This window comes from Podarcis filfolensis, assembly GCF_964270895.1.
Source record: "Podarcis filfolensis genome assembly, chromosome: 15".
Lineage (NCBI taxonomy): Eukaryota > Metazoa > Chordata > Lepidosauria > Squamata > Lacertidae > Podarcis > Podarcis filfolensis.
In genome coordinates, this window is record NC_139618.1 from 2,191,269 (window position 1) to 2,219,069 (window position 27,801).

General features: G+C 49.5%; 1 protein-coding gene and 1 long non-coding RNA gene across 5 annotated transcripts in view; one reads left to right on the forward strand and one right to left on the reverse strand.

The window, feature by feature from the left end:
* Positions 1–27,801, reverse strand: part of SSH2 (slingshot protein phosphatase 2) — a 122,568-nt gene that overhangs the window by 70,522 nt on the left and 24,245 nt on the right. For all 4 annotated transcript variants that reach the window (XM_083587417.1, XM_083587418.1, XM_083587419.1 and 1 more), the window contains one exon: positions 6,343–6,386. In XM_083587417.1, the coding sequence (XP_083443543.1) occupies positions 6,343–6,386 (44 nt within the window). The remainder of the gene's footprint in view (positions 1–6,342; positions 6,387–27,801) is intronic.
* The window catches only part of LOC310750210, a 185,299-nt gene that overhangs the window by 45,587 nt on the left and 111,911 nt on the right, over positions 1–27,801 (forward strand). The window lies entirely within an intron of this gene.

A 27,801-nucleotide genomic window follows, 5' to 3' on the forward strand; every position in this document is an offset into this window, starting at 1 on the left:
CAACCTTCTGATCAGCAAGTCCTAGGCTCTGTGATTTAACCCACAGCGCCACCCGCATCCCATGCAGAGCAGGGGGTGGGGAACCTGAATGGCCCTCCCAGGTGTTGCTGGAGTCTGGAGTGAAGTCCAGTCCAACAACGTCCGGAGGTTCCCCACACAGTTCTCCATTGCAGATTCAAACCAAACTCTGCTCTCTGCTCAGCTAGGAATTTCCTTCCTGCGTATTCCACCCAGTGAACAGTCCTGACCAATGGCATCTCCAGAGATCTGCCCTGCAGTTTAAGAGGGAGTTACATTTCCCAGTGACCCAGCTTCAGCCTTTCCAGCCAAGCCCCAAAATTTATTCTCCTTCATAGGGGCTCAGAGTGCCTCTGAGCAAAGCCAGCGTCCTTCCCTTGCTACTCAGACTGGGGCGCAGCAGAGGCAGCCCAGCCCAGCCCAGCACGTTTCGCTTTTTAGGAAGTCCAAATGTTGGGTTTTCCAGCATGCAAGCTCACTCCTTTGGTACCCGCCCCCCAGTCGTAAAAGAGAGAGCAAGCATATGGTGGGAGGCTGACAGAGCCCCTTCCCCTCTTTCTTTCTCTCTGTGCAAGAGGATGGCAAAAGGTCACCAGAAACAGGATGGGGAGGCTGGACCCACAGGCAAATTCTTGCTTTAGCAATAACTTGCAGCTATGCAAATCTTTTTGACGGGAAAGAGGCAAAATTCACCCCGAGCTGTGAGTTGCTCTTGTGAATTTTAAAAGGAACAAAACACAAACACACACCCGTTCCACTTTAATCCAGAGGTTCCCAAAGTCTACTGCTCTTATCGCTTTCAATGCTACTTCCTTTGGTAATGTTTGCTTGCATTTACCATTCTGGGTTGCCACAAGTCACAAGATAGCCAATGATTGGCAACAACGATCTATTTCGTTGTAACTTAGTTATCTTACGACTGCGGTAGGTGAAGGTTTGTGCGTGCTCGGCAAGTGTTTCGTGCTGTAAACTTCCTTCACCCTCATGTTTTCGTTTGTAAGAATGTGTAAGAATGTTTTTCATGCAACATCTGGCATCACTGGATCAAGTTCAGGAGTTCTGCTGAATTAACTAAACTAAATAGTTTTAATTGGATTTTGAGTAACGGTGCAATCAATCTTTACTGTTTTGAATTTTATTGTGTTATTATCTTCCTGAGTGGGTCATGCAAACCACTGTTCTGAATAATGCTTTTTATAAGGTAGGGGGCACTGGGGATGCGTTTATGGAATCAAGGGGGCGGTGGTCAGGAAACAGCCTGGGAACCACTGCTTTGATCAGATGTACTAACCTCTCCCTAAAGAAAGGAAAAGTTCAGATCCTCCGTTTCCCTCTTCCCAGCGATAAGTTTGTGTGTTTTTCAATGTAGCTATTTCATCTTCATCTGGAATTTGAGAAAGATCTCCCGTTTATTTGTTTCAAAAGCCACACAAATTTTGGGAAGCGGCCACATAAACCCATCCTCTCAATTTCTTAGGGGGGTGGCATCCAGACATCAGATTTGCCACCATGTGCAAATACTGAAACAGCAGTTTGCCTGCCTACAACCCATCGTAGGGCGTCTTGGAAATTGCCTGGCAACCTGCCATTTAGAAAGGACAGGCAGAGCACACCCGTCTCCCCACAGTGCTACTGACTAGCCACATAAGGCTACCAGCTGCTTCCGAAATCACTCAGATTTTTTCCTGGGGAAAACCTCCTGCCGCGAGGCAGCACAAAAAAACCCCAAGCCAACAGATGTTTTTAAACTTTAATACTTTCGTGTTGTAAACTTGAAATATTTTTGACAAGTACTGCAAACGTGAATCTTTGTGGGGAAAGACTGGAACCCAAAACAATGTTTTCTAAGGACTGTCAAGTCTGGGGAAAATCTGGGCCACTTTCCCTTTAAAACAGGGGAACATGTGGCCCACATGTGGTTCTCCAGATGTCTGTGGACTCCCAACTCCCCATCAGCCTGTATAGCCGGTGGTCAAGGATGATGCTGGATCAGAACATGAGAACATAAGAAGAGTCTGCAGGATGAGGCCAGTGGCCCATCAAGTCCAGCATCCTGTTCTCACAGTGGGCACCCAAATGCCCCTTATGGGAATCCCGCAAGCAGGATTCAAGCACCAGAGCCCAAGACCCTCTCCCCTCCTGCAGTTTCCAGCAGTTTTTATTCAGCAGCATTGCTGCAGAGGCAGAGCATAGCCACCCTGGCTAGTAGCCATCATAGCCATGAATTTGTCCCATCCTCTTGATGCTAATTGGAATTCCAGTAACCTCTGGAGGGCCAGCCCACCGTCCCCCCACTTTAAGGCACACGCAGATCTCAGCCCCACTGTACAGCCATATTATTATTTTTTTAAAAAGAAATCCAGTTTGCCTGGCTGAATTTCCACCTGTGCAGCTACTAAAAATTAGCCCTGATGATCATCTAATGCTTATTGGATGGATTTCCCCCCTAAATTGATTTTTGATTTTTGATTCTTGATTTTATTGTTATTTACGCTTTATACCGTATTTTATGCTGGGTTTTTTTGTAGCATCAATTAAGTGTTTTAAATTTGTTGTTAGCCGCCCTGAGCCCGGTTTCCTGAACCGGGAAGGGTGGGGTATAAATAAAAAATGATTATTATTATTGTTATTATTAAGTTTGTGCTTCCTGCAATGAGGGCAGAATGAACTCTGGTTAAACATCATTCTCTGCTGGGCTTTTTTTAAAAAAAGAGAGAGAGAGAGAAAGAGAGAAACAGATGGAAACTGCAGCCGCTACATAACTGCACACGCTTCCCCCTCCTGCTAATGAACATGCCAGCCTACACTTTGCGTACAGCCCTGAAGACGCTGCGCTCCATTTATCACGGTGGGGAAAGGCGCATCATCTCTTCCGCCCACGTTTGCACAAGGAGAACCACTATGAGGAGGCAATAACCCAGCAACGTAAGAATGCATCGTTGCTCAAGGCACTCACTGGAGCTAGGTGCAGGGGGGGGGCAGGTCCAGCCACTGGCACCCCCTGTTAAATAGTATATTCTCTGTCAGAGGTTCTGCTCTGCCTCCACAGTTAGAGGCAGTGATGCTTCTGAATCCCAGTCGCTGGAAACCACAGGAGAAGAGAGGGCTCTTGTGTTCAGACCCTGTTTTGGGGCTTTTGGGGGGCTGGGGGGGACCTGGGGGGCCGTAGTAGGAACAGGATGTTGGGCTAGATGGTCCACTCTCTGCCTGCTCTTTGTCCAGGATCTTGGGTTAGACAGCAGCTGTTGCAGGTGGGCGGTTTTAGACCCCAATTGCAGAAATTGTTTTATTGCTTTTAGTTTCCCAGAGACATTTTTTTGGTGAAGCTTTTGTCCGCGAAGCAGTTTAAATAGACCTGCAGAAATAAACCAGACAGCTCCCTAACGCTCCAACCTGCTGTTTCTCTAGCTGGAATGCCACTGGGCATGTGTAAAGTGTTGCATGTTTTCTTTAGGCCTAAAATAAATTTTAAAATTGGCACCACCAGCTTGAGAAGGCAGTTTCCAGAATCGATAGGATGCAACACAGTTGGGAATTAAGGGTTTCTTGTGGAGAGAGCTCAAATATTTTTTGGTTTTGTGTGTGTGTCCCATTTTCTGCTTGAAGCAAGTCGTGTTCTTGACTCCTGGAGCCCCCCCCCCCACCCCATGTAATTTCCTGGACAGGAGCAGGCTTTGGAGTGGATCAGAAATCCGAGCAGATGTCTTGGTCTGATAAGAGGCAGGCAGGGAATGCAAATGAGGAGAGATAAGTGGCCTGGGAAGCCTTCTGACTCTGCCTGGAAAGACAGGGGAAGGTATCCACTCCAAGGTACATTCTCTATAATGGCAGGTGGGCAGGAGGGAAGGAAACCACTCCAAACCAAACCAAACCATCTAGCCACCCCTGACAAAAGAGGCATGGAGGCAATGGGTCCACTGCAAATTCCTCCTCCATCTGCCTTGCAGAAGAATGAAACTGGACACAGTGGTTCAGAGAGTGAGCTGTGAAGGCGATGAAGTAAACACCCGCCCCAGATTCAGCTCCCACAGACTCACAAGGTAGCCTGGAGCTGGCCTCTTCTTAAAGAGGACCCACAAGTCAGTGGCAGAGAGCCTGACTGGCACGCAGAATGTCCCTGGCAGCATCTGCAGGCAGGGCTGGGGAGAGGCCCTTGCATGAAATCCTGGAGAGCTAGACAGCCCATCTTAAGCAGCTCGATTATGTTCCTGTTTAACTCGGATCTGAAAACCATGAGGACTAGGATCTTGGTTTATGTTAATGGGAAGGAAGCTGGTTCAGGGGTGGAGCACCTGCTTTAACTGTGAAAGCTGGAATCTCCACTCCATGGTCCAATCCCTCGCATCTCCAGGGCTGGGTAAAGACTCCCCCTACCCCTACGTGAAACCACGGAGAGCCACTGCCAGACAGTGTGGGCAATACAGAGCTGGATGGAGCAAGGGTCTGCATTTGCCAGTTTCCTGGGCGTATAAGTAGGCTCCTGGCACCAAGAAAGACTGAAATGCTGGCAATTTCTGTGCAAGCCAGGCTTCCCAAGGGAAAAGGAGCCCCTGTGGTGTAGTGCTTAGAGTGTTGAATTTGGGAGACCAGGGTTCAAATCCCCATTCAGCCATGAAGCTCACTGGGTGTGAACCTGGGCTAGTCACACTGTCTCTCAGCCTAACCTACCTCGCAGGATTAATACTAATAGTAATCTGCCTTGACGCAAGTTGACTGTGCAATGAATGGTGGTGGGGAAGATTTCATTCAGATTTATGGGGGTGGGGGGTGGAATCTCGACTCGGCAACAAAAGAAAAACCTCAACCGTTCTCTGCTTGGGTTTATCTTCCCAGCCCCCCACCCCATTTCCGCTCCCCGCTGCCACTGCAAGAGGAAGTCCCAGGACAGAGGTCGGCGCATCAACAGCAGCCAGTCGTTTCCCATGGCAAGAAAGCATTTCAAATATGCCAGAATCGTTATCTCTCCCTCACACACACAAGTCAAGATTCAGCCCAGTGCACAATAGCCGTCCACTGAAAAGGAAAATTAAACCACACACACGTTTCCTCTCTCGCCCAATCTTGCATGGCGGCAACAAGATTTGCTAGCCACCCAGTTTTTTTACAGAGGAACAAGGAGAAACAGGATTGAGGTCTCCCCTGCTACATAACTTTAGGGATGGGCAAATAGGTCCATTTCGACTTCTCTCTGTTTTTCATTTTTAAATGCAGTTCCCCACATTTCCACATGATATTTTTTTGGGGGGGGGGGAAGAGTCTGCATGAAAACCCATCAGCATTCTGGTGTGAATTTCTCCCACACATTTTGGAATGCGGTTTTTGCTTACTGCACACATATTTGTGGAGCCATTTCCTCCGATATGCTGTATTTTCACTAGATAAATGCATTTTGATCGATACCCTAATCCTAGGATGTGCATTTTTGTATGCGTTACTTTGCTGCATTGCAAAATTCACAGAAGTGAGAATTTTGAAGTGGGACTGCCTGCCTTTAGGTTTGCATACTGTGTTGCAAAGTGCAAATTAGGTGGGTTTGCCTTTAAATGCAAGCTTGATTGAATTTCCCCCTCAATATCTCTTGCATGCACACAAACACAGCAAGGGATCTTTACTGGCTAGGTCAGCAGTGCAGAGTATGAAATACATTCAATAACGGGTGAGATCAGTTGGGGGGAAGAGAACCTGTGGCCCTCCAGATGCAACTCCCAGCACCCCTTGCCCCTGGGGCCTCCCCAGCTGCCAGGGATGATGGGAACTGGGGTCCAAGAACACCTGGAGGGCACCAGGTTCCCCATTGCTGCACAACAAAAACTAAACAGCAGAATCAGGGCTGAGCCCAGGACCTTTTGCCTGCAAAGCAGGAGCTCTGCTGCAAGACCCCCTCAAGAGCATCTGGGGAAAACTCTGGCATGAAACCCTGGAAAGCTGCTGCCAGCCAGCATGGCGGATACTGGGCTAGCTGGGCCAATGGTCTAACTGCAGATGTTCCTATTTAAAATCAAGAGGTGGTGGCCTCTACTTTACTGGAGGTTTTTAAGCAGAGGTTGAGTGGCCGTCTGTCAGGGATGCTTTAGCTGGGATTCCTGCATTGCAGGGGGCTGGGCTGGATGACCCCTGGGGTCCCTTCCAACTCTACGATTCTAGGAATCTTTATATTTCGGAAAAGGGCCATAGCTCAGTGGAAGAACTGCTGCTTTGATGCAGAAGGTCCCAGGTTCAATCCCCGCTGGCATCTCCAGGTGTCTGTGCTTTCTATTTGTGGGGCTGCGGCAATCGAGGGCAGCCGAAACGGTACAAGAAAATGTATACAGGTGCAAGACGTACCTTCTGGGCTGGAACCGGCAGTCATCTTCCCCGCTGTCCGCCTCCTGCACACAGAAGAGAGGAGAGAAAAGGGAGATGAAGGTGCTTATTAAGATTAAGAGACAGCGTGTTGCTGTGGTTAAGAGCGTTGGACTAGGACCTGACGTCGGATCCTCACTCACAAAGTTCTCATTTGAGCCAATCAAGCTCTCTCAGCTTAACCTAGACCTTGCAGGGTTGTTGAGAGGATAAAAGCAGAGGGGAAAGGTTCTTATGTCGATTTACAAAGCTCTGAACAACTTAGGTCAGGGAGCACTTGAACTCAGCTCAATCACTGAGCTCACCTGCAGGAGCATCTTAGGCCGTTTCCCGAGATCTCATTTGAAAACAATGAGAAATTGAGCCTTTAGTGTTGCCGGCCCAGCCTGGTGGAACTCTCTGCCAAAAGAGATTTAGTAGGCACCTCCCGTGCCAGTTTTCAAACACTTGCTGAAACCTTTTTTATACTGCCAGGCCTATGCAGGCAATTAAGAATACACCCTCCCACAATGGTTAGTGGTTGTGTTCTCAACTTTTTAATGGTTTTTATTGTATGTTTTTACTGCTGTAAAGCACTTTGATATTTTTTTTAATGACACAGTGGTATGCAAATTTTTTTTATAAATAAAATGATAAATAATAACAACAAAATGTTTTAATGCCCCCTCCTGGCCACTGCTGGAAGAGTATGGGGAATAACTGGAAAGGGAATAGCCTTCCACCCACCCCCGCCATCCAAGGAGAGCACGCAAGAGACGCAGCATGCTTTCACGAGGAAGAAATAAAAAGGCGTCAGAAGAAACCCAGGAAGTTCAGCAAACACACAGACAAATAAAACACAAAAACCCTGACATGCTGAAGTTAGCAAGGGGCAGAAGGTGGAAACCTGCCTGGACTCCCCAAGCAGAATGAATCACAAACTTAGTTCTGTAGGGAAAAGAAATTGCATCCAGTTTCTTTTCAGCTTGAGGGCCGTATTCCAGCACGAGTGTCTTTCCGAGGGCCGCATGCTAGCGGTGGGCAGGGTCAAGGATAAAAATGCTCCCCAGCTTTGTACCATCGTACAAATTATGGGGCTTATATGGACACCCACACCTCTTTAGATGTTTCTGCGTTCTAGCTTCCATCGTCCCTGGCTGCTGGGACCCTGCGGTCTGGGGCAGCCAGCTCTCCACCCCTGACTTAGGCTGACTAGGGCTTCTATGTGGTTGTTCTAAAACCAAAACCTCCCTCTTTCAAACAAGCAAACAGCAAGGTCTTCCAGAACTGCCGCAAAACCTGTCTGTACCTGCTGGCATTTCAGCCAGAATTATGATTATTATTAATCACCCGCCCTTCGCCCTAAGGTCCCAGGATGGGTCACAGCATCAAGACACAATAGTAAAAGAAATTTAAAACAATGAATCATCACAAAAATAAGGTGGGTCCTAAAAATCTGCAGCCTCAAGTGTCCAAAGCCAGGGTAAAGAGGCCCGTCTCCAGCATCCTCCGGAAGCTGGATAAGGAAGATGCCTGGCGCAGCGCTGTGGGGAGGGAGTTCCACATCTTAGGGGCCACCATAGAGAAGGCCCTCTTCCCCTGGGCCACCCCACAAGCCTCTGAGGGTGGCACAACCACCAAGGAGACCCCCTCTGCTGACCTCAGGACCCAAGAGGAAAGAGGTGCCCTTTCAGGTATGTGGAGCCTGAGTCCTTTCGGGCTTTAAACACAAATGTGAGTACCTTGAATTGAGCCTGGAAACTAACTGGCAGCCAGAGCAGGATGTCCACAGCTGGTTCAGCCTTCCAGGCACCAGCCTGCGGATCTAACGTGCGTTTCGTTTTCCTCTTCAATGTTCCCCAAAGACGGAGGAACAGCCAGACACATCTGGTGAGGCTGTTTTTTCCCCTCTAACCCTCCCCCAACCAAAGAAAAAGCACATCCCAGATGTCAAAAACTATGTGAACAAATAATTTTTAATATATAGGGCAGGGACGCTCAGCGAGGCCTCGCATTTGGCAGGGCAAGTGCCTTTCCCTCTGCGAGCCGCCAAGCCCCAGTTCCCGCAACGAGGTGTCAGGGTGTTCTGCCAGCTGAGCGCATGCCCGGCAGCCCAAAGCATTCTGGGACGCATCAGAGGCAGAGGAGGGGAAGGTTTTTTCTCCCCATCAGGCCACAGAGCAGAGCAGAGAAGCCACTAAACCCACCTTGCTCATATCACCAGTCTTCCACGTTTAAGAACATCCGAAGAGCCCTGCGGCTGAATCAGGCCACCGAGCCCAGCATCCTGTCCTCACAGCTGCCAACCAGGTGCCCCCATAGGAAGCCCCCACAGGCAGGAGCCGAGGCTAAGGGCAGTGTTCCACCACCCCAATTGTGATTCCCGGAATCTGGAGAGAATGTAGCAATTGTGTCTAGGAGCTTTTGTCAGCGTCTTCACCAAAAATTTGTCTAATCCTTTTTAAAATTCATGCTAGCTGGTGGCCAAACAGAGATGGCTTGGGGGGGGGGGCTGGGAGGCTAGCAGAATCATGGTTTGCTTAAGCTCTTAGTGGAAGCAAGAACATATGACAATCTGGATGTGTAAATGGTTGCCATTTGTTGCTTTTAAAGGTTTTGTGCATATTCTGAACTGCTTTTGAGTTTTATGAGTTCTGTAAATGAGAGATGGTACATAAGTTCCACCCCCTTATAACAGGGTTGGGTGTACTTATAAGGGGGAAGGGTGAATTCAAGCAGGAAATGGATTCCCATTGGGGGATCTGGCTGGTCACTAAGAGAACAGGATGTTGGGCTAGGTGGACCATTGGCCTGATCCAGAAGAATCTTCTTATGTTCTTAAACAAAAGATCGGAAGCGAGGTCAACTCCCCAACAGTCTGCCCAGAGGTGTCTCTGACTCTACACCCACCCACACGGTGCAAATAACACTTTAAAATCAAAGTTCTACACTCTTTCTTCCCTTCCAACTCTACAGTTCTGTGATTCTTTCATTCCTTTGGCTGCCTGTACAGGTCCTGCTGGCTGGGAGTTGATAAGAGTACAGTCCAGGTTGGGAAAAGGCAGTTTTATGGAGAATCAGTGTGGTGCTGTGGTTAAAGCATCAGGCAAGGACCTGGGAGACCAGAGTTCAAGTCTTCACACAGCCATGAAACTCACTGGGTGACCCTGGAGTCAGTCACTAGGTCTCTCAGCCTAGCCTACCTCACAGGTGTTTCGTGGGGTTTAAATGAGAGGTAGAAAACGGTGGGACGTCAATCAATCAATCAATCAATCAATCAATCAATCCTTGTTGCATTCCTACAATTTATTTATTTTAAGAGTTCCATCTGCCCCAATTTTTAGTTTTAGGCTTAAGACACAACTGCATTTAAAAAGAAGGTGTATGGCGTTTTGTAATATCAGATTCCTTAAAAGACATAAACTTCTGGATAAGTCAACAGCATTGGTGTGTGGGAAGGAAGGGGGAAGAAACACAGTCGTCCCGTTCCCCCCCAGCTATGACTATAGGCCATCTCAGTCATCCCAAGTATGTCAGTCGTATCCTATCTGCCTTGGAAAAGGCAAGGAGCCACAGGAGCAGGACTTTGCAACAAGCCCTCTGGCCACAGAAAGGAACGGCCAGGAGAGGCTGGGAGCCGGACAAAAATTATGGGACCGCGCCACAGAGTATGCTGAGCATTTAAATTATCTGGGCTTGACACACTCTCAAGGAGCAGGCCTGCCTTGACGTAAGACACGCCAGAGATAGTCATCGGAGGTCAGGAAAAGATAAGAAAAGCACCCTCTTTTCCCCGCACCAAGGAGCCGAGAGGCTGAGATATTTGGAAACGTGACCATTTAAGGTCAGGAAGAAAACAGCATGGCTTGGTGGTACACAGACTCTGCTTTGCATGCAGAAGGTCGCTGGTTCAATCCCCAGGGGAATCTCCAAGGAGGGCTGGGAGAGAGAGAGACTCCCTGCCTGAAACCCCGGAGAGGCGCTGCTGCCAGCCAGTGTGGGCAATGCTGCGCAAGATGAATCAATGGTCTGTCTCCATATAAAGTAACTCCCTATGTTCCAGGGTCTCAAGTCAGATTTGGAGAAGGAAGCTGTGCTTCTTGAGGTGGGGAACACCCTGCTTGGAATGTCCTGGAGACTTGCCCCTAAAGGTGCAATGACCATTGGGAGGCTGGTAAAACTCCCCAGCCAGGAAAGGTGCCACCATTTGGGACTTTTGCATTTAGAAATAAGATTAGGGTTTGGGGGGGGGGGGTAATAGGCATGTGGGACGTGGATGGCGCTGTGGGTTAAACCACACAGCCTAGGGCTTGCCAATCAGAAGGTTGGCGGTTCGAATCCCCGCAACGGGGTGAGCTCCCGTTGCTCGGTCGCTGCTCCTGCCAACCTAGCAGTTCGAAAGCACGTCAAAGCACAAGTAGATAAATAGGTACCGCTCCGGCAGAAAGGTAAACGGCGTTTCCGTGTGCTGCTCTGGTTCACCAGAAGCGGCTTAGTCATGCTGGCCACATGACCCGGAAGCTGTACGCCGGCTCACTCGGCCAATAAAGCGAGATGAGCGCCGCAACCCCAGAGTCGGCCACGACTGGACCTAATGGTCAGGGGTCCCTTTACCTTTAATAGGCATGTATAAAACAATGCATGTAGTGTGAAGAAAGGGTGTAGGGAGAAGTTGTTTTCGCTCTCCTGGTCTTTCAGCAGAGCCGAAATGTCCCCATCTCCCTGTCTCTCCCCCCAACAGGTGTTCTTTGCATGCAGAAGGTACAGAATCCCAGAATTGTAGGGGGACTCAAAGGGTCATCTAGTCCAGACCCCCACAATGCTGCTGCCAGGTTGAATTATTAGCAACTGCAAGTTTGGGTTGGGGGGGGGGATCAGATTGTATACACTGGGAATGACCCTTCTAAGCCTTGGCATGCAGCTGCTGCCAACCAGTGTCTACAGTACTGGCCCGGATGGACCACTGGCCTGACCTGACATAGGGCAGCACCCTAAGTTTCCTTTCCAAGACAATCCTTTCCGAACGTGCCGCCTTATCCCCACAACACCAACTGTAAGGTTGAAGCAAAGCTCATAAATTCCCTAAACTGAAAAATGGCCCGTCAGAGCATGGCCGAGCCTTGGCGTGCAATTTCAGATTACACCACTAGAGGGAAGCAGAGACAACAGGGAGGGCAGAGGAGTCTGGGGAAGGAGACCCTTGTGTCAATCCTCACCTGTTTTCTTATTCGGTTGGGAGGGAGGGGGTTAAAGAAGATGCCCTTGATTCAGAAACGATTTATCAATGGAACACTGGGCAGATAACTCAGCATTATTTACATGGACTGGCAGCAGCAGTCAGACAGGAGAAGTGTCCGGCCCCACACCTGGAGATGCCGCTGGGAAATTGAACTGCGGCCCTTGCACTAAAAGCAAAACAAGGTTCTAGTCCTCATGGCTCTGAACGAAAGGCTGGTTTAAATAGGAAGACGGGACAGTGACAGTGTCAGTATTCTCTATAGTGACTGGCAGCAAGGCCGGCTCTCTGGGGATTGGGAGAGAGATGCTGGGGACCTCTTTGCATGCAAAGCAGGTGCTCCACCGGTGAGCTATGGCCTTTCCCCCAAGGCAGAGCAAAAGAAGAGCAGGCGTTTGGAAACCTGGTGCGACTTTTAATCTGTTGTTGTTTGCTGGCATCCGTCTGTCTCTGGAGACAATGGAGGAGTGGGCCTTTGCGGGTGAACTCAATCTGTTTTTAGCCTGTTATTATTTAAACTTTCTCAAAGTGTTAAATTACTGCTGTTTTTCCTCCCTTACCGACGATTTTATTGTTTCATCATTTTTTATAAACTTATTTGAGGGTTCTTGTTTTTTATACTCAGTTTCGTGAAATAAATATGCCACCCAACTGGCACCTCTATATTATACTATCTGCATAATTACTATCACTGCTACTGCATTTATACCCAGGCATTTTTCCGAGCTGGAACTTGGGGGAACTGAGTTCCCTTACCTTTTTAAAATCAAATCATTGATTCTTTCGCCTGAGCCAAAAACCCACTTATATCTGTAATCAATAAAGTTGTGGCCATTTGTAATCCAGATCATTGTCTGCCTGAGTTTATTAATCACAACTTCCATTTAGCAACTGCCGGGGGGGGGGGGGAGCAGCGGCACTGCTACTGGGCCCGCAATAAACCAACAAATTTTGTAGTGAGTTCCACCACCTTTCCCCAGGAAAAAGCACTGTTTATAGTGCATCTTTTCTCCAAAGAGCTCTAGTGTGGCAGACACAATTCTCCTGACCTCCCTGTGAGGTAGGCCGGGGCAGAGAGAGGCAGCGGCTGGCCCAAAGTCACCCAAGTAGGGAATAGCTGAGTCATAGCTGAGCGGGGATCATTTGAACCCTGGTCTATAAGGTCCCGATTCCAGCTCTCTAACCGCTTACACGAAAAAGTACAGTGGTACCTCAGGTTCAGTACTTAATTCGTTCCGGAGGTCCGTACTTAACCTGAAACTGTTCTTAACCTGAAGCACCACTTTAGCTAATGGGGCCTCCTGCTGCTGCCGCGCCACTGGAGCACAATTTCTGTTCTCATCCTGAAGCAATGTTCTTAACCCAAGGTACTATTTCTGGCTTAGCGGAGTCTGTAACCTGAAGCGGATGTAACCTGAAGCGTATGTAACCTGAGGTACCACTGTATTGCTGCCTGACGCCCAACCATTTGAAGTACCACCCTGCTGAAACAAGAGCCCTATTGGACACTGCCCAGGACGAAGGAAAATAAGGGTGGGCCAAAAAGGGATTTAACATACACACAAACAACTTTTGGGGGTATGCGTAAAGTAGATGTTTTGGCTGGTGGGTTGCGCGGGGCTTGGATTCCCGAAAAACCACCAGAAGCCTCTGAGAGGTCCTTGCTTCCAGCGCTGAAACATAAGCCACGGTCCCAAGTTCACACCGCAAGGACCGTAGCCAGCCCACAGGAAGGAGGGCAGCCAAGGGACCAAACGGACTCCCCCTGCACTCTCCCAGGCCGGAGAAGCAGCAGGAAGTTCGCCCAGGAGTTTTCAGGGCATGTTGTGCAACCCACAGCTGGAAACCGGGATGCAGCAGTCCCTTCCTACCGTGTCCACACACAGACACCCTGAACGTTAGCAGAGGATGCATTGTGCCCTCCTGCTGGCCTGCAGATGTTTTGGAGCCAATGGCTGTGGCTGGTTGGAGGTGTGCTCGGCATCCCACTCTCACCATGGCCAACTGGTTGCCTCTACTGGAAAACCAGAAACTGAGAGCAACAGCACTCCCCTCCTGCTATTCCCGGCAAGTGGGGTTCAGAAGCATTGCTGCCTCTGACAGTGGAGGCAAACCAGAGCCATCAGGCTTAGTAGCTACTAATAGCAGCCTCCATGAATTTGTCTAATCTCCTTTTAAAGCCATCTCCATTCCAAGGGGAAAGTCCAGCGTGGATTAAAATTTGAGAGAAATTTGATTTTGACTGCTGTGGGCATGAATCAGGAGGAGGGTTTCCTGCCCTAGCTACGGGAATGAATTAGCCGAACGGTGCCATTTCTATTCTCTCTCAGAAATGCAAATATTTTGGAAATGGCACTGGAACGTTTGGGGAAGGCTGAAAACTGGTGGGAAACCAAGTCGACGAGGTACAAAGCGGGTCAGCCTGCGACTGGATTTGCCAAGATCAAATTCCTTAAGCGTGCCCGTTACATACAGCGATAAAGAGGGGGGAGTTGCAAACCATGCAGAGTGTGCCAAATGGCAATTCAATGAACACACACGGCAGCAGCAAAGGGGTGACTGACACAACCATCCTAGCGCTGTCAAGTTCATTATTGCCTGTCGTGGTGAGAGAGGAAACTACCGTCCTTATTCATGCCCCAAGCGGATGGAATCAAATCTCTCAATAACTTTTCAATTTGGCGGCTTCACGCCGGACTCTCCCCTTGAAGTTCCTGCTTTGGAGAATGGAGATTTCCTTCTCAGACTGACAGCCTGCTGGGCTGGCCTCTGTGTCTCTTTGAACCCAGAATCTTTAGATGATTCATGAATACCCAACCCATCCTTTGCCACAGCTTCCCAGACCTTCCAGTCTCCAACTTCTCCCAGTACGTGACACAGTTTACTGATACCCTATGCAGGTCACACACACAAAAAAAAGAACGACAGCTGGCCGCACTCGCTGACCGCCAACGCACTCTTTGTTACTACGTTGCGCCACAAATTAGCATATTAAGGTCAACGATGCAGAGTCCCGCCTGTCGCAGAGATGTAACAAAGAAGACTGCTCTGTCAACGGGGGCATTTTCTCTTTCATGCAGGGGCTGCACTATTTTTTTGCTTTCAGCCATCAGAGCTAAAAACTTTGAAGCAACGGAAGAAACCTTTCTGATCTTAATGACGTCCACTCCTATCTCCCTCTCTATTACACACACAAACACACACGGGTTGCCATTTCCAGAACCCAGAATCCCATTTAATAAGTGCAGAAAGAACTTCCTCTAAGACAGTCGTTCCCAAAGGGGTGCTGGGATTGTAAGAGCGCCTGTGAGATGCTTCATGGGGGAGATTCAATTGTAAACTGTAAAACATAGGTTTGGGCCATTAAAATCAATATACATCAACAGAAGCACAGTGTCCTAAGGGAAGTAATAGTCGCACTCTATTCTGCCTCGGTCAGGCCACACCTGTGTCTAGTTCTGGGAGCCACAATTTAAGAAGGATACGGACAAGCTGGAAGGCGTGCAGAGGAGGTCAACCAAGATGATCAAGGGTCTGGAAACCGGGCCAGATGAGGAACGGTTGAAGGAGTTGTTTAGTCTGGCAAAGTAGAGACTAGGAGGAGATACGAGAGCCATCTTCCAATATCGCAAGGGCTGTCATGTGGAAGAGGCAACAAGCTCATTTTCTCCTGTTCTAGAGCATGGGTAGGCAAACTAAGGCCTGGGGGCCGGATCTGGCCCAATCGCCTTCTCAATCAGGCCCATGGATGGTCCGGGAATCAGTGTGTTTTTACATGAGTAGAATGTGTGCTTTTATTTAAAATGCATCTCTGGGTTATTTGTGGGGCATAGGAATTCGTTCATATTTTCCCCCCAAAATATTGTCCAGCCCCCCACAAGGTCTGAGGGACAGTGGACAGGCCCCCTGCTGCAAAAGTTTGCTGGCCCCTGCTCTAGAGGGCTGGACCCGAACCAGTGGCTTCCAGTAACAAGAAAGGAGATTCCGACTCCACATCAGGAAGAACTTTCTGACAGTAAGAGCTGCTCAACAGCGGAACGGACTCCCACGAGAGGCGGTGGACTCTCCCTCCTTGAAGCTTTTTAAGCAGGGGTCAGAGGGCCATCTTTCTTGAATGCTTTACTTGAGATTTCTGCATTGAAGGGGGTTGGAATGGATGACCCTCGGGGTCCCTGTCAACTGTATGGTTCTACTAAAATCCTGTCACCCTAGAACAAATCTGCTTTTAAAAGAAAAGAAGATGGCTTTATGCGGTTAGAGAAGGGTAAGGGAAAATCATGGAATGAACAAAAGTCTAATTGTGCTCTGACTCAGTCTAAGGAAGCTTCCGATGTTCCTGTGATATTTTGGGGAACTGGTGGAAAGTGTCCAGCTCCATCAGGGCCGGGCGTAGGATGGACGAGAGATCCACCCCACGGCATTTCGCTGAGGGTGGGAAGAAGGGAGTGCAGGACGCAGCAGCAGCAGCAGCGCAGGGTGAGGAAACAGCCAGGTTTTCTTCCAGTTGTTAAAAATCTCACCCTGGCGATTCTAACGGTGTAATTAAAGGCAGTAAATTGTTACCTAGTTTTGCTGGGTTAACAAGGAGAGGAAGGTATCCAGGCAACCGCTGGCTAGAGAATTGCCTAGATGGAGTGGCAGGACCCCAGCAGAGAGCAGAAGGTATTTAAAGAAAGGTGTGCGATTCTGAGAGAGCCCAACCCTTTCCGGCGAACAAGGAGGTGGCAGCAAAACAAAAAGCTCTCTGAGCAGCCAGGCAGCTGGTTTTTATTTGCTAGGGCAACAGAGGAGGGGCTGCCTGTTTGGCCCTCAAGAGCACATCAAAACAGTGAGCCAGCAACACACCGTAAGGATGTAAGACGGGCCAAAAGGGGCCCATCTAGTCCAGCATCCTGTTCTCCCAGGTGCCCCAGTGGGAAACCAACAAGCAGGATCCGTGCACAAGAGCCTTCCCCATTCCTGAGATTTCCAGCATCATTGCCTCCAGCAGTGGAGGTACAGCACAGCCATTATGGCTGGTAGGCATTGAAAGCCTTCTCCTCCAGTGAGAGAAGCCCATCGAGGATTTTGACACACAGCTCTCATGCCAGATCGTGAGCCTTGGGTGGTCCTGATCTTGCTAAATGGAGCATGGCCTTTGAAGACAGTCTGGAGACTTCAGCTGGTGCAGAATTCAGTGGCCAGGTTGCTCACTGGGGAGAGACAGTTTGAGCCTAGCCTGCCTGCAGTGGTCACCAAACAGTTTCTGGGCCCAATTCCAAGTGCTGGTCTTGACCCATAAAGCCTTACACGGCTCAGGACCCCAATTCATTAAGGACCACCTCTCCTCATATGAACTGACCCAGACCCTGCAATCATCATTGGAGGCCCTTCTTTGTGTGCCTCCTCCATGAGAGGTCTGGAGGGTGGCAACACAAGAACGGGCCTTTTCTGCGGTGGCTCCCTGTTTGTAGAATGCTCTCTCCACGGAGGCCCGCCTGGTACCACCATTATATATCCTAGGTGCCAGGCAATTATTTCCTCTTTAACCAGGCCTTTGGCCTCTAACTATCTGTGGCATCTTAGAATGGGTGGGATGTATTTCATGTATTTTCCATGTATTAAGGTTTGTTTTTGTTTTAAGGTATCTATGTGGGGTTTTGTTTGTTTGTCTTGTTACAAGTTGCTTCCAGTTGCCTTTGACATGAGAAAGCAACCAATAAAGGTAGATAGTTAGATAATACTAATAATAATAATATTTTTTATTTATACCCTGCCCTCCCCAGCCAAGGCCGGGCTCAGAGCAGCTTACAAGCAATAATAAAAACAAGTTGAATGATTACAACTTAAAAACAAAATTAAAATACATTAAAATATTGAAACATTAAAACATTAAAATTTAGCCTCATCGTAGGAGGAGAAGGAAAATAAAAAAGAAAGAGAGGGAGGGAATCAAATTGGCTCCAAGCCAAAGGCCAGGCGGAACAACAGGCCCTGTGGAAAGAAATCAGATCCTGCAGGGCCCTGGTCTCATGAGGCAGAGCGTTCCACCAGGCCGGAGCCAGTGTTGAAAAGGCCCTGGCTTTGGTTGAAGCTAATCTAACTTCCTTAGGGCCCGGGACCACTAGGGTGTTGCTATTTATGGACCTTGAGGCTCTCTGTGGGGCATACCGGGAGAGGCGGTCCCGTAGGTACGAGGGTCCTAGGCCATGAAGGGCTTTAAAGGTCAAAAGCAGCACCTTAAATCTGACCCTGTACTCCACTGGGAGCCAGTGCAGCTGGAAAAGCACTGGTTGAATATGCTCCCATGGCAGAGACCCCGTGAGGAGCCTCGCTACAGAATTCTGCACCTGCTGGAGTTTCTGGGACAGCTTCAAGGGCAGCCCCGCGCAGAGCGAATTACAGTAGTCAAGCCTGGAGATGACCGTTGCATGGATCACTGTTGCCAGGTCGGGGCGGGAAAGGTAAGGGACCAACTGCTTGATGCGGCGAAGGTGGAAAAATGTCACCTAGAAGATAGATAGATATAGATAGATAGAGTTGCCTTATACCTACTGGTCCATCTAGCTCAGCATTCTTCAGGGTTTCAGACAGGGGGTCCTTCCCAAACCTACACCTGGAGATACTGCTGGAGAATGAATTTGGGATGTTCAGCTTGCAAGGCAGATTCTCTACCACTGAGCTATGTCACTTCCCCAATAACACACAACTTGACCGTGGGGAATACATGCATGGAAGCAGACAAAGCACATCCACCTCTCTCTGAGAGAGAGCTCTTGCCTTCCACGCAGAGGGTCCTTGGTTCAATCCCCAACAGCATCCCATCCCTGCCACTTGAAACCCTGGAGAGCTGCTGCCAGTCCGTGTAGACAACACTGAGCTAGATGGACCAACGGCCTGACTCAGTATAAGGCAGCTTCCTATGTTCATATGTCTCAGCACTATCAACGTACAAAGGAAAAATGACGAGCTTGTTCTCCAGGATAGACAGCGGAGGAAAGTCACAGTGGGAGGGAAGAGGGAAGAGAGAGAGAGAGACAGACTTGGCAAACTGTTTCTCTCCAACCACATCTAAAGGAGAATGTTTTATGATTTCCTTTTCAGAAGCCACATCTTCCGCGAAGCTCTTGCTTAACCGCCCAGGCCGCCTCCTTCAATCGCAAGCAAGGCTTGCGCCACCACTTCCCAAAGCTGAACAATGGGAAGGATGTGGGCGCACTCAGGATATCTTCCCCCAGGGTCCCATTTGGCCTAGGAACAGCCCTGCCTGAGCTCAGAACCCAAAAACCTTGCCCAGCCACCTGTCTGCATAACCCACGTGACTTCCGGCCTATATTTGCAGCACGAGGACTAGAAAGTTGGCTTCCCTGAAAGAGAAACAACAGGCCTTGTCTTCCAGGAAGCTGGGTTTTCTGCCAACTTCTGCAGGGGGTATATATGCAGGATCCTGGCTCAGAAGCAGCAGGGCACTGGGAGGGAGGAGGTGAGGTGCCACAGCGAGAGAGGGCAGCTTTCTCTGATGCCTGGGGCTGCCGGGCTCCTTCCCATGGTGGAAACAGAAACTGGATCTTTGGGCCAGATCCAGCGGGTCTTCCGATGCCCATGGCCACCTCCCGAGCCACAGCGGAGGCCTGGCTTCTTCCCAACTTACGAGGCTCCCTCTAATACCACACGCAGGTGGCGAGTGCCAAAGGAAACAGAGTCAAATTACGGCTGCTGAGAAAATAAGAGGGAGGTTATTAGCAAGTTTCGGGGAATCCCAAAGTTTCCAGGTGTAGTTTTTGCCTCTCTACAGCCCAGTGCAGTGAAGACTGAGCGTGCTCAGCAGCTACAGAATATAGGAAGTGCCCAAAAATAAAACCAGAAAGCAGCAGGGAGGGGGCGGGGAGAGTACATAGAAAGCTGCCTTATATTGAGTCAGACCATTGGTTCACCCAGCTCAGTACTGTCTACACTGGCTGGCAGCACTTCACAGGAGTTCAGACAGGGAGTCCGCCCCCACTCCCGTGCCACACACCAGTCCTACCTGGAGATACCAGGATTGGACCTAGGGCGTTCTGAATGACGCAAGGCAGATGTTCTACAGCAAACGACAGGACTTCTCCGCAGATTTCCATGGTTTTATACAGCTTATGGTCCCCTGGAGGAGGACACACGGAGAAGGATGACCTGACCAGGAACCCTCCTTTTCTGCGGGGCTGGCGAGGACGTGCTACAACATTTTGCTGCAGGCCCTGCTTGCCTTTGCTCCCTGACCACCCTCCCCGCTTAAAGCGAATACAGTGGTACCTCGGATTAAGTACACTGGTACCTTGTGTTACATATGCTTCAAGTTACAGACACCGCTAACCCAGTAATAGTACCTCGGGTTAAGAACTTTGCTTCAGGATGAGAACAGAAATTGTGCTCCAGCGGCAGCGGGAGGCCCCATTAGCTAAAGTGGTGCTTCAGGTTAAGAACAGTTTCAGGTTAAGAACGGACCTCCGGAACGAATTAAGTACTTAACCCAAGGTACCACTGTACTTAATTCCTTGGAAGTCGAAGGGAATCCATTCCACAAATCCGTTCGACTTCCAAAACATTCGGAAACCAAGGCGCGGCTTCCGATAGGCCGCAGGAAGCTCCTGCAGCCAATCGGAACCCACCGAACCCACGTTGGACGTCCGGGTTCCAAAGAACGTTCGCAAACCAGAAGACTCACTTCAGGGTTTGCAGCGTTCGGGAGACAAAATGTTCAACTCGCAAGGCGTACGGGATCCAAGGTACGACTGTATACAGAAGGCTAGATGTGGGGATGTTGCAGTTCCTGGAGGGTGTACACCAATTCTCACTTCCTAGCACAGCAGTGGGAAGTGACAATTGGTAGCTGGCTGTTCTCCTTCAAGCAGCACAGACTGAGGCAGAGAGAGGGAGAGAGAATCCCATTGTTCCAACTGCAGAACAAAACTGGATTCAGAGAGTCCCTCAGGGTATGCCAAGCCTTCTTATCTCCAGTGTCCCTGGGGGTGTGTGGGCACACGGCAGGGGGAGGGACCCCTCTCCTAGCCCCACCTGCCACTGTGCCATCTGTCCCCCCCCCCAATTGCACGCATCCTGGCAGGCCAGCCATTCTCAAGTTCACAGGCCTCCTCAGTAGCAGATCTCAGTCAGTGGAGTCCTCTCTTGCAAATCCCGTAATCTACATGGGGATTTGGATGCTCTTTGACGACATCAGCTCCGCGGAGGGGATGAGCGCTGACGTGGGGCTGAGGGGGCGCAGGGTGGGGGCAAAGAAAACAAGACGATGCCCCACCGAAACCAGATGTTCTCGTTATGTCACCAAGCGGACACCAGCAAGCTCCCGTGCCTTGCCAATTCACAATCTATACAGCAAGCAAGAGAAAATCAAAGGCACAGGAAGGACTTTAAAAAGGCGTCTCTCTTTTTAAAAACAGACAGACAGAACTATAGCATTTTCCAAGTCTCAGGGCTCATAAACCCACCTCCACTTTAGCTGTGTGCAAGCAAATCCGGATGAAGGAACAATGAACAAGTTACCTGGAGGAGGCTTGAAAGAGAGAAAACAGACTGCTTATTGATCTAAGTGGGTTCCCAAAGTGGGTGGCTGGCCCCCTGGGGGGCAATGGGATTCCCTAAGACGCAAGGGGATGATAGAGGTGTAAATGACTACCAGACTCTGAAAAGCAGGTATCACTGGATCATCACTTTTGCTGAATTAAATTAAGTATGTTTTAAGTGGATTTTGAACAAATGTGCAATTAATTGTTACTGTTTTGAATTTTATCGTGTTAATGCCTTCCACAGTGGGGCGTGCAAACCGCTGTTCTGAATAATGCTTATTTATAGGGTAGGTGGCACTGGGGATGATGTTCATGGGCCAAAAGGGTAATGGCCAGAAAAGGTTTGGGAACCACTGATCTAGCGGATCCAAAAGTCCAAAAGAAACAGACGAAACGAAAACCCAACCCGTTGGTGGCCAAAGGCAATTCAAGTTGAGGCAATCTGCAGTTTATAAATGCAATTAACAGCCCTGCTGGACCAAGCTGGATGACTTCAGGAAGTCTGCCAAAAAAGCGTGGAGGCGAGAGGCTCTGACGCCTGGTGCTCCAAGACAGACTGCCCCTGTGCATGGAAGTTCTACTGAGCTATCATGGCTTAAACAGGCTTTTGGCAGGGGAAGGGAGCACAATACCCGGCCTCCATTTCCCAAATGCTTTCGAAAGCCAGTGACTGAATCATGGTGCACTCTTGGCTGGAAGGAACTGCTAAAATGTGTTTTCAGGGGTAGGAGGGACGGACGGACCAAGGTGCAGAATACCTGCCCTGACAAGAGGGCCACATAAACCTGCCTTTTAAAATTCCAGGCAGCTTAGAAGGGGTTCTCTCTCTTCTGTCAAGCCTTTAATCGGCCTTCACCGGTCGACTCTAGTTTCTTAAATCTATAAGCGTCTCCACTTTCACTGTGTGGCTAATCCACTTAAAACCCTCTCTAGAACCTCACAAAACACACAAGGACACATTAAATATATTTATCTGTTACTCAAAGAGCATCTAGGTAGTGTGCAACATCAGTATAAAACATCCTTTTGATTCAGTAAATTACATATATGTTGTTATGAGGGGTGGGTTTTTTGGGGGGAGGGGTGATCAGTCTGGATTATACCCTTCCATTTCTTGGGATTCTGTATCTGTGGGGGCAGAATGCAAAAGCAGAGCAAGCTTTCCCTATATGTGGCCAAATCAGAGAGCGACCCCCCGCAGCATGTCTGGGGGCGTCTAGGCACAGCATGCTCAGGGAAGATAGGAAGCTGGGTCCAATGGGCCACACCAGGAGTGTGGGGCATCAGAGGCCTTCCAGGGGCTGCTGGACTACAACTCCCATCATGCCATGCAGGCTGCGAGAATGATCAGAGCTGGGAGTCCAGCAACTTCTGGAGAGCTACTTCTGTTCGACACCCCACCATGATCGTAGCCAAGGGGGACAGGGGGGCAGCTGCCCCCCAAATCAACACAAATCTGAGGTTCTGCCCCTCCAACAAAAGCCTGCGCCCCACAAAAACCCTGTTTTAGGGGTGCCACTGGGACCTACTCTGGCAATGAGCTGGGGTCCTTCCTCTTGAATCTGAGGGAGGGAACAGCAGCAGTAGTAGGTTGTTTGCCTCCAGAGCCAGACCTGGATCTAACCCATGGGAAGGATATGCCACAAAAAGATTTGCTTATTTAACATGCCATTCCCCAACCCTTTCATTTAACACCCTATTCCCTGCCCCCCCCCAATCACAAGGCGCTCAAGGCAAGTGCAAACTGTTCTCTCCCATTTTACCTTCACAACAACCCTGCAAGGTAGGTTCGGCTGAGAGATAGTGACCAGCCCAAGGTCACCCAGGAAGCTTCAGGGCTGAGTGGAGGGTTTGAACCTGGGCCGTTTTGCTCCTACAGTCTGACATCCCACCGCTGTGTCACAGAAGGATAAAATGAGTTGGAGGCAGAGAACAGCAGCAAAAGGATCTCACTTGTGGGTGGGCCTAACTAGGCACCCCCTGCCACCTGGCCGCTGTTGTTCTTTTAAAATCAAATTCAAGGATCTAGTCCCAGAGAAGCACTAGAGCTAAATGAGTGTCTGGGGTGGGCCTAACCCAGGCGCCTTCTGCTGCCAAGCTGTTGCGTTTTTCAAAAACTCCAGTTCAAGGTTTCTAGTCCCAGGGAAGCACTGGAGCCAAATGAGCACACTGCGCGGAGCCGGCCAACATCCTGCTGCCAAGAAAGTATGCTAATGAGTCACATTATGCAAATCGGCACTCAATTATGCACATGCTGCAGTTCATTCCAATTATGAGCCATTTTTGAATGCCGTTACCTCCTGGAGCAGCCAAAGTCATATGGGGGAGAGTATTGGGGGGGGGGCGGGCGGGGAGAAGGCTGGCATTCAACAGTTTGCGCCATCATGCGTTTACAGTCGCACGACAACTTTAAGGCATACCAGACTGTTTAAGAGCATCAGGGGAGTCTGGCTGCAGCTGGATCAGGCCAATGGGGGCCCACCGGGACTGGCATCCTGTTCTCACAGTGGCCAAAGATGCCGGTACAGGAAACCAGCAAGCAGGACCTGGGCACAAGAGCAGCTACCCCGTCCTGCAGTTTCCAACAACTGGCATTCAGAAGCATAATAGTAGTAGTAGTAGTAGTAGTAGTAGTAGTAGTAGTAATAATAATAATAATAATAATAATAATAATAATAATAATAATAATTTATTTGTACCGCGCCCATCTGGCTGGGTTTCCCCAGCCACTCTGGGCGGCTTCCAACAAAGATTAAAAATACATTAAAATGGCACACATTAAAAACTTCCCTGAACAGGGCTGCCTTCAGATGTCTTCTAAATGTCAGGTAGTTGTTTTTCTCTTTGCCATCTGGTGGGAGGGAGTTCCACAGGGCGGGCGCCACTACCGAGAAGGCCCTCTGCCTGGTTCCCTGAATTGTGCTCAGAAACGTACTGGGAGCCAATGTAGGTCTTTCAAGACCGGTGTTATGTGGTCTCGGCAGCCGCCCCCAGTCTCCAGTCTAGCTGCTGCATTCTGGATTAATTGCAGTTTCTGAGTCACCTTCAAAGGTAGCCCCACGTAAAGCACATTGCAGTAGTCCAAGCGGGAGATAACTAGAGCATGCACCACTCTGGTGAGACAGTCTGCGGGCAGGGAGGATCTCAGCCTGCGTACCAGATGGAGCTGGTAGACAGCCACCTTGGACACAGAATTAACCTGCGCCTCCATGGACAGCTGTGAGTCCAGAATGACTCCCAGGCTGCACACCTGGTCCTTCAGGGGCACAGTTACCCCATTCAGGACTAGGGAGTCCTCCACACCTGCCCGCCTCCTGTCCCCCAAGAACAGTACTTCTGCCTTGTCAGGATTCAACCTCAATCCATTAGCAGCCATCCATCCTCCAACTGCCTCCAGGCACTGACACATTGTAGCCATTGTGGCTAGCAGACCTTGATAGTCCTCTCCGCCTCCATGAATTTGTCTTACCCTCTTTTAAAGCCATCCAAGTTAGTGGCCATCCCTGCCTCTTGTGGCAGTGAGTTCCACAGTTTAACTATGTGCTGCGTCCTTTCTTTAACTTGTCCTGAATCTTCCACCGCTCACCTTCATTGGATACCCATGACCTCTAACTTCATGAGAAAGGGAGAAAAGCTTTTCTCTTTCCACGCTCTGCATGCCGTGCAAAATTTTTTAAACTTCTATCATGTGCCCTCTACCTCGCCTTTTCTCCAAACCAAAAAGTCCCAGATGCTGCAACCTTGCCCCTGGGGCCTTAGGGCGATGGGCGAGTAATAAATAAATGAATTAAAAAATAGAAATAATTTGTGGCTCTCCAGTTTTGACTGAACACCTATCAACCTCCAGGGTCTTTGGCTACTTCTTTTTTAAAAGGCACCTGCAAACCTTGGGGTGGCCCTGAAACCAACGTAGACAGTTGCTTAAAAAAGAAAAGAAAAGAGAAGATCGTAGTCCCAGGACTTCTGGAAGACCCTCCACTTAATAAGGCGGTGGGTTTAAAGAGAGCGTTTACCTCACTCTTCATTTTTCCTTTTTTCTGAAAAGACCCTCCATCCATAAAGCACGTTAACAAAGCATTAGGGGAGGAGAGAGGGACATGAATGGCCATGTGCCAAGTAGGTTGTGACAGTCGATCACACACTTGACACTGGGTGTTCCCAGCCCCAGTTGTGGGTGGGTGGGTGGGTGGGGAATGAGAGCAACAAGTTAGGGTGCGGATTCAAAGTGCGTGAGTGGAGGGGAGAAGCGCCACTTCCTTGGCCCACGGATCCAATTGTCTCTGGGCCAGGTCCAAAGGTAGCGTTTCCCAGACATCCAATGCACTTGGCAAGGCAGCCACGGCACAGAAAACACTCACTGCCCAAAACAAACAAACAAACGAGCTCGCAGTCCCAAGAAGCTGCAGTTCTCAAGAGGCTAAGGGGGAACTTTGACCCTTGCAAACCGAAGGCAAGATGCACGTATTTATTTCCGCTTCCCAAGTAATTAAAAAACAAAGTAGTTCCGTTGAAGCATAAAAGAGCAACGCACCTTGGATGTGTGTTGTTTTAATGCCCAGTGATTTAAAACATGGGCAGTTAAGAACCTGTGTGGCATACGGTGGTTTAAAGGGTATGGGGCGAGGGCCTGGGAGATCAGCACTGAAATCCCTAAACTGTCTAGAAGGGTTAAAGGTAAAGGTAAAGGGACCCCTGACCATTAGGTCCAGTCGTGGCCGACTCTGGGATTGCGGCGCTCATCTCGCTTTACTGGCCGAGGGAGCTGGCGTACAGCTTCTGGGTCATTTGGCCAGCATGACTAAGCCGCTTCTGGCGAACCAGAGCAGCGCACGGAAACACTGTTTACCTTCCCGCTGGAGCGGTACCTATTTATCTACTTGCACTTTGACATGCTTTCGAACTGCTAGGTTGGCAGGAGCAGGGACCGAGCAACAGGAGCTCACCCCGCCGCAGGGATTCGAACCGCCGACCTTCTGATCGGCAAGTCCTAGGCTCTGTGGTTTAACCCACAGCGAGGGTTACAGCCCAATAAATGGGGGAAAACACACACACCCCGACCCAAAATATTTGTAGTCTGAAACGGTGCAGGATTGCATTAGGAACGTATGGGATGAGAATCTAAGAGGCTGCTGGATCAGGCCAATGGCTCACTGCCTCTCAGCCTGACCCACCTCACAGGACGCTGTTGTGGGGATTTGAGGGAAGGGGGAGAACCATGTATGCCCTCTTGAGCTCTTCGGAGGGGGTGGGGAAGGTGAGATGTAAATGCAACAAATAAATAAAGAATAAGAGGTGTTTGTTTCGATACCAGGATTACCAACCAAATTTCCTGCCACTGGCAGCAACCCCTCCAACATAAAAACTGCAGGACACACACACCCCGCTCATCCCAGCCCTTCTGTTTTCCTCCAGAACAGCCTCATTTTTAGCTTTAGTGCCTCAATTTAGGGAAGCTCCTCGTTATGTCTGAAGCGCTGACAATAATATGGTGATCCTTGGCAAGTCAGAGCAAGCGCTGAAGGGAGGAGCCCTGCCCTGCTCACCTCGGAGTTCAGGCGGAGAAAGCGAGCAGAGGAGGAAAGAGAAAGTGGGTGGCTTTGTTGCTGTCTGCCAAGGAACCAGCCTCAGCTCCTCCGAGATTCATCCTGCGCACACAGACCCAGTCAAGGCAGGCCACATGTTAGGAAGTTACTTCCGAGTGTGTGGTGATCACACAGGGTCCCTGGACATTTCACCGTCTATTGATCTCTGTGCCACCACTTTATTTCTCGCTGCCACCACCCAGGCCCTACCTGGTACAATACTGAGTCCAGTCAGGGTTAAATTGGAACATGAACTTCTGTTTATTTATTGCAGTTTAACAGGCGTGTGATTTCATAAACGGTATCGGTCAATTACAATCATGGGGTGCCTATCCAGACCTATAACTTCCGCTACCTGCTCTTACTCACTAAACCACCTCTCAGTTATTTACTTGTCTTCCTAGCTCCTAACTGTTCCTGACTCAGCTTATTTCGCTCCACTAACTCAACCTACCCACAGACTCTATCCCAATTCACTCCCACTCCAACCAACCACCCAACTCCCAACGAACTCCCCTTCGCCCCTCCCAGACCTGGTTTTATAGGGCCTCTGACTCCACCCCCTGGGTTCTGATTGGGTAATTTGTTTAACTATTTCACCTACAGCACTCTCATATTTTAACGTCACAGAGTGTAACAGGGAAATGCTTAGTGGGACGGGTTGTGGCTGCCGGGTGCATGTTGGGAAATTGTCAGAGAAGCACAGCACAGGTAGGTGGTCAAGTGGGAGATGGGTGAAGTGACTCCCCTCCGAGGAAAGGTTAAAGCATTTGGGACTTTTTAGCTTAGAGGACAGGTAAGTAAGAGGCGACGCGATAGAAGCTTGCAAAATTGTGCATGGCGCAGGGGAAGCGGATAGAGAAAAGCTTTCCTCCCTCGCTCGTAACACTAGAACTCGTGGATATCCCATGAAGCTGAATGTTGGAAGACAGTAAAAGAAAGTCCTTCACCCAGCGCAAAGTTAAACTGTGGAACTCCCTCCCACAGGAGCCAGTGATGGCCACCAACTTGGATAGCTTTGGGAGAAAATTAGACAAATTCATGGAGGAGCAGAGGGCTATCGATGGCTCCTGGCCACGCGACTATGTTGCACCCCTGTGGTCAG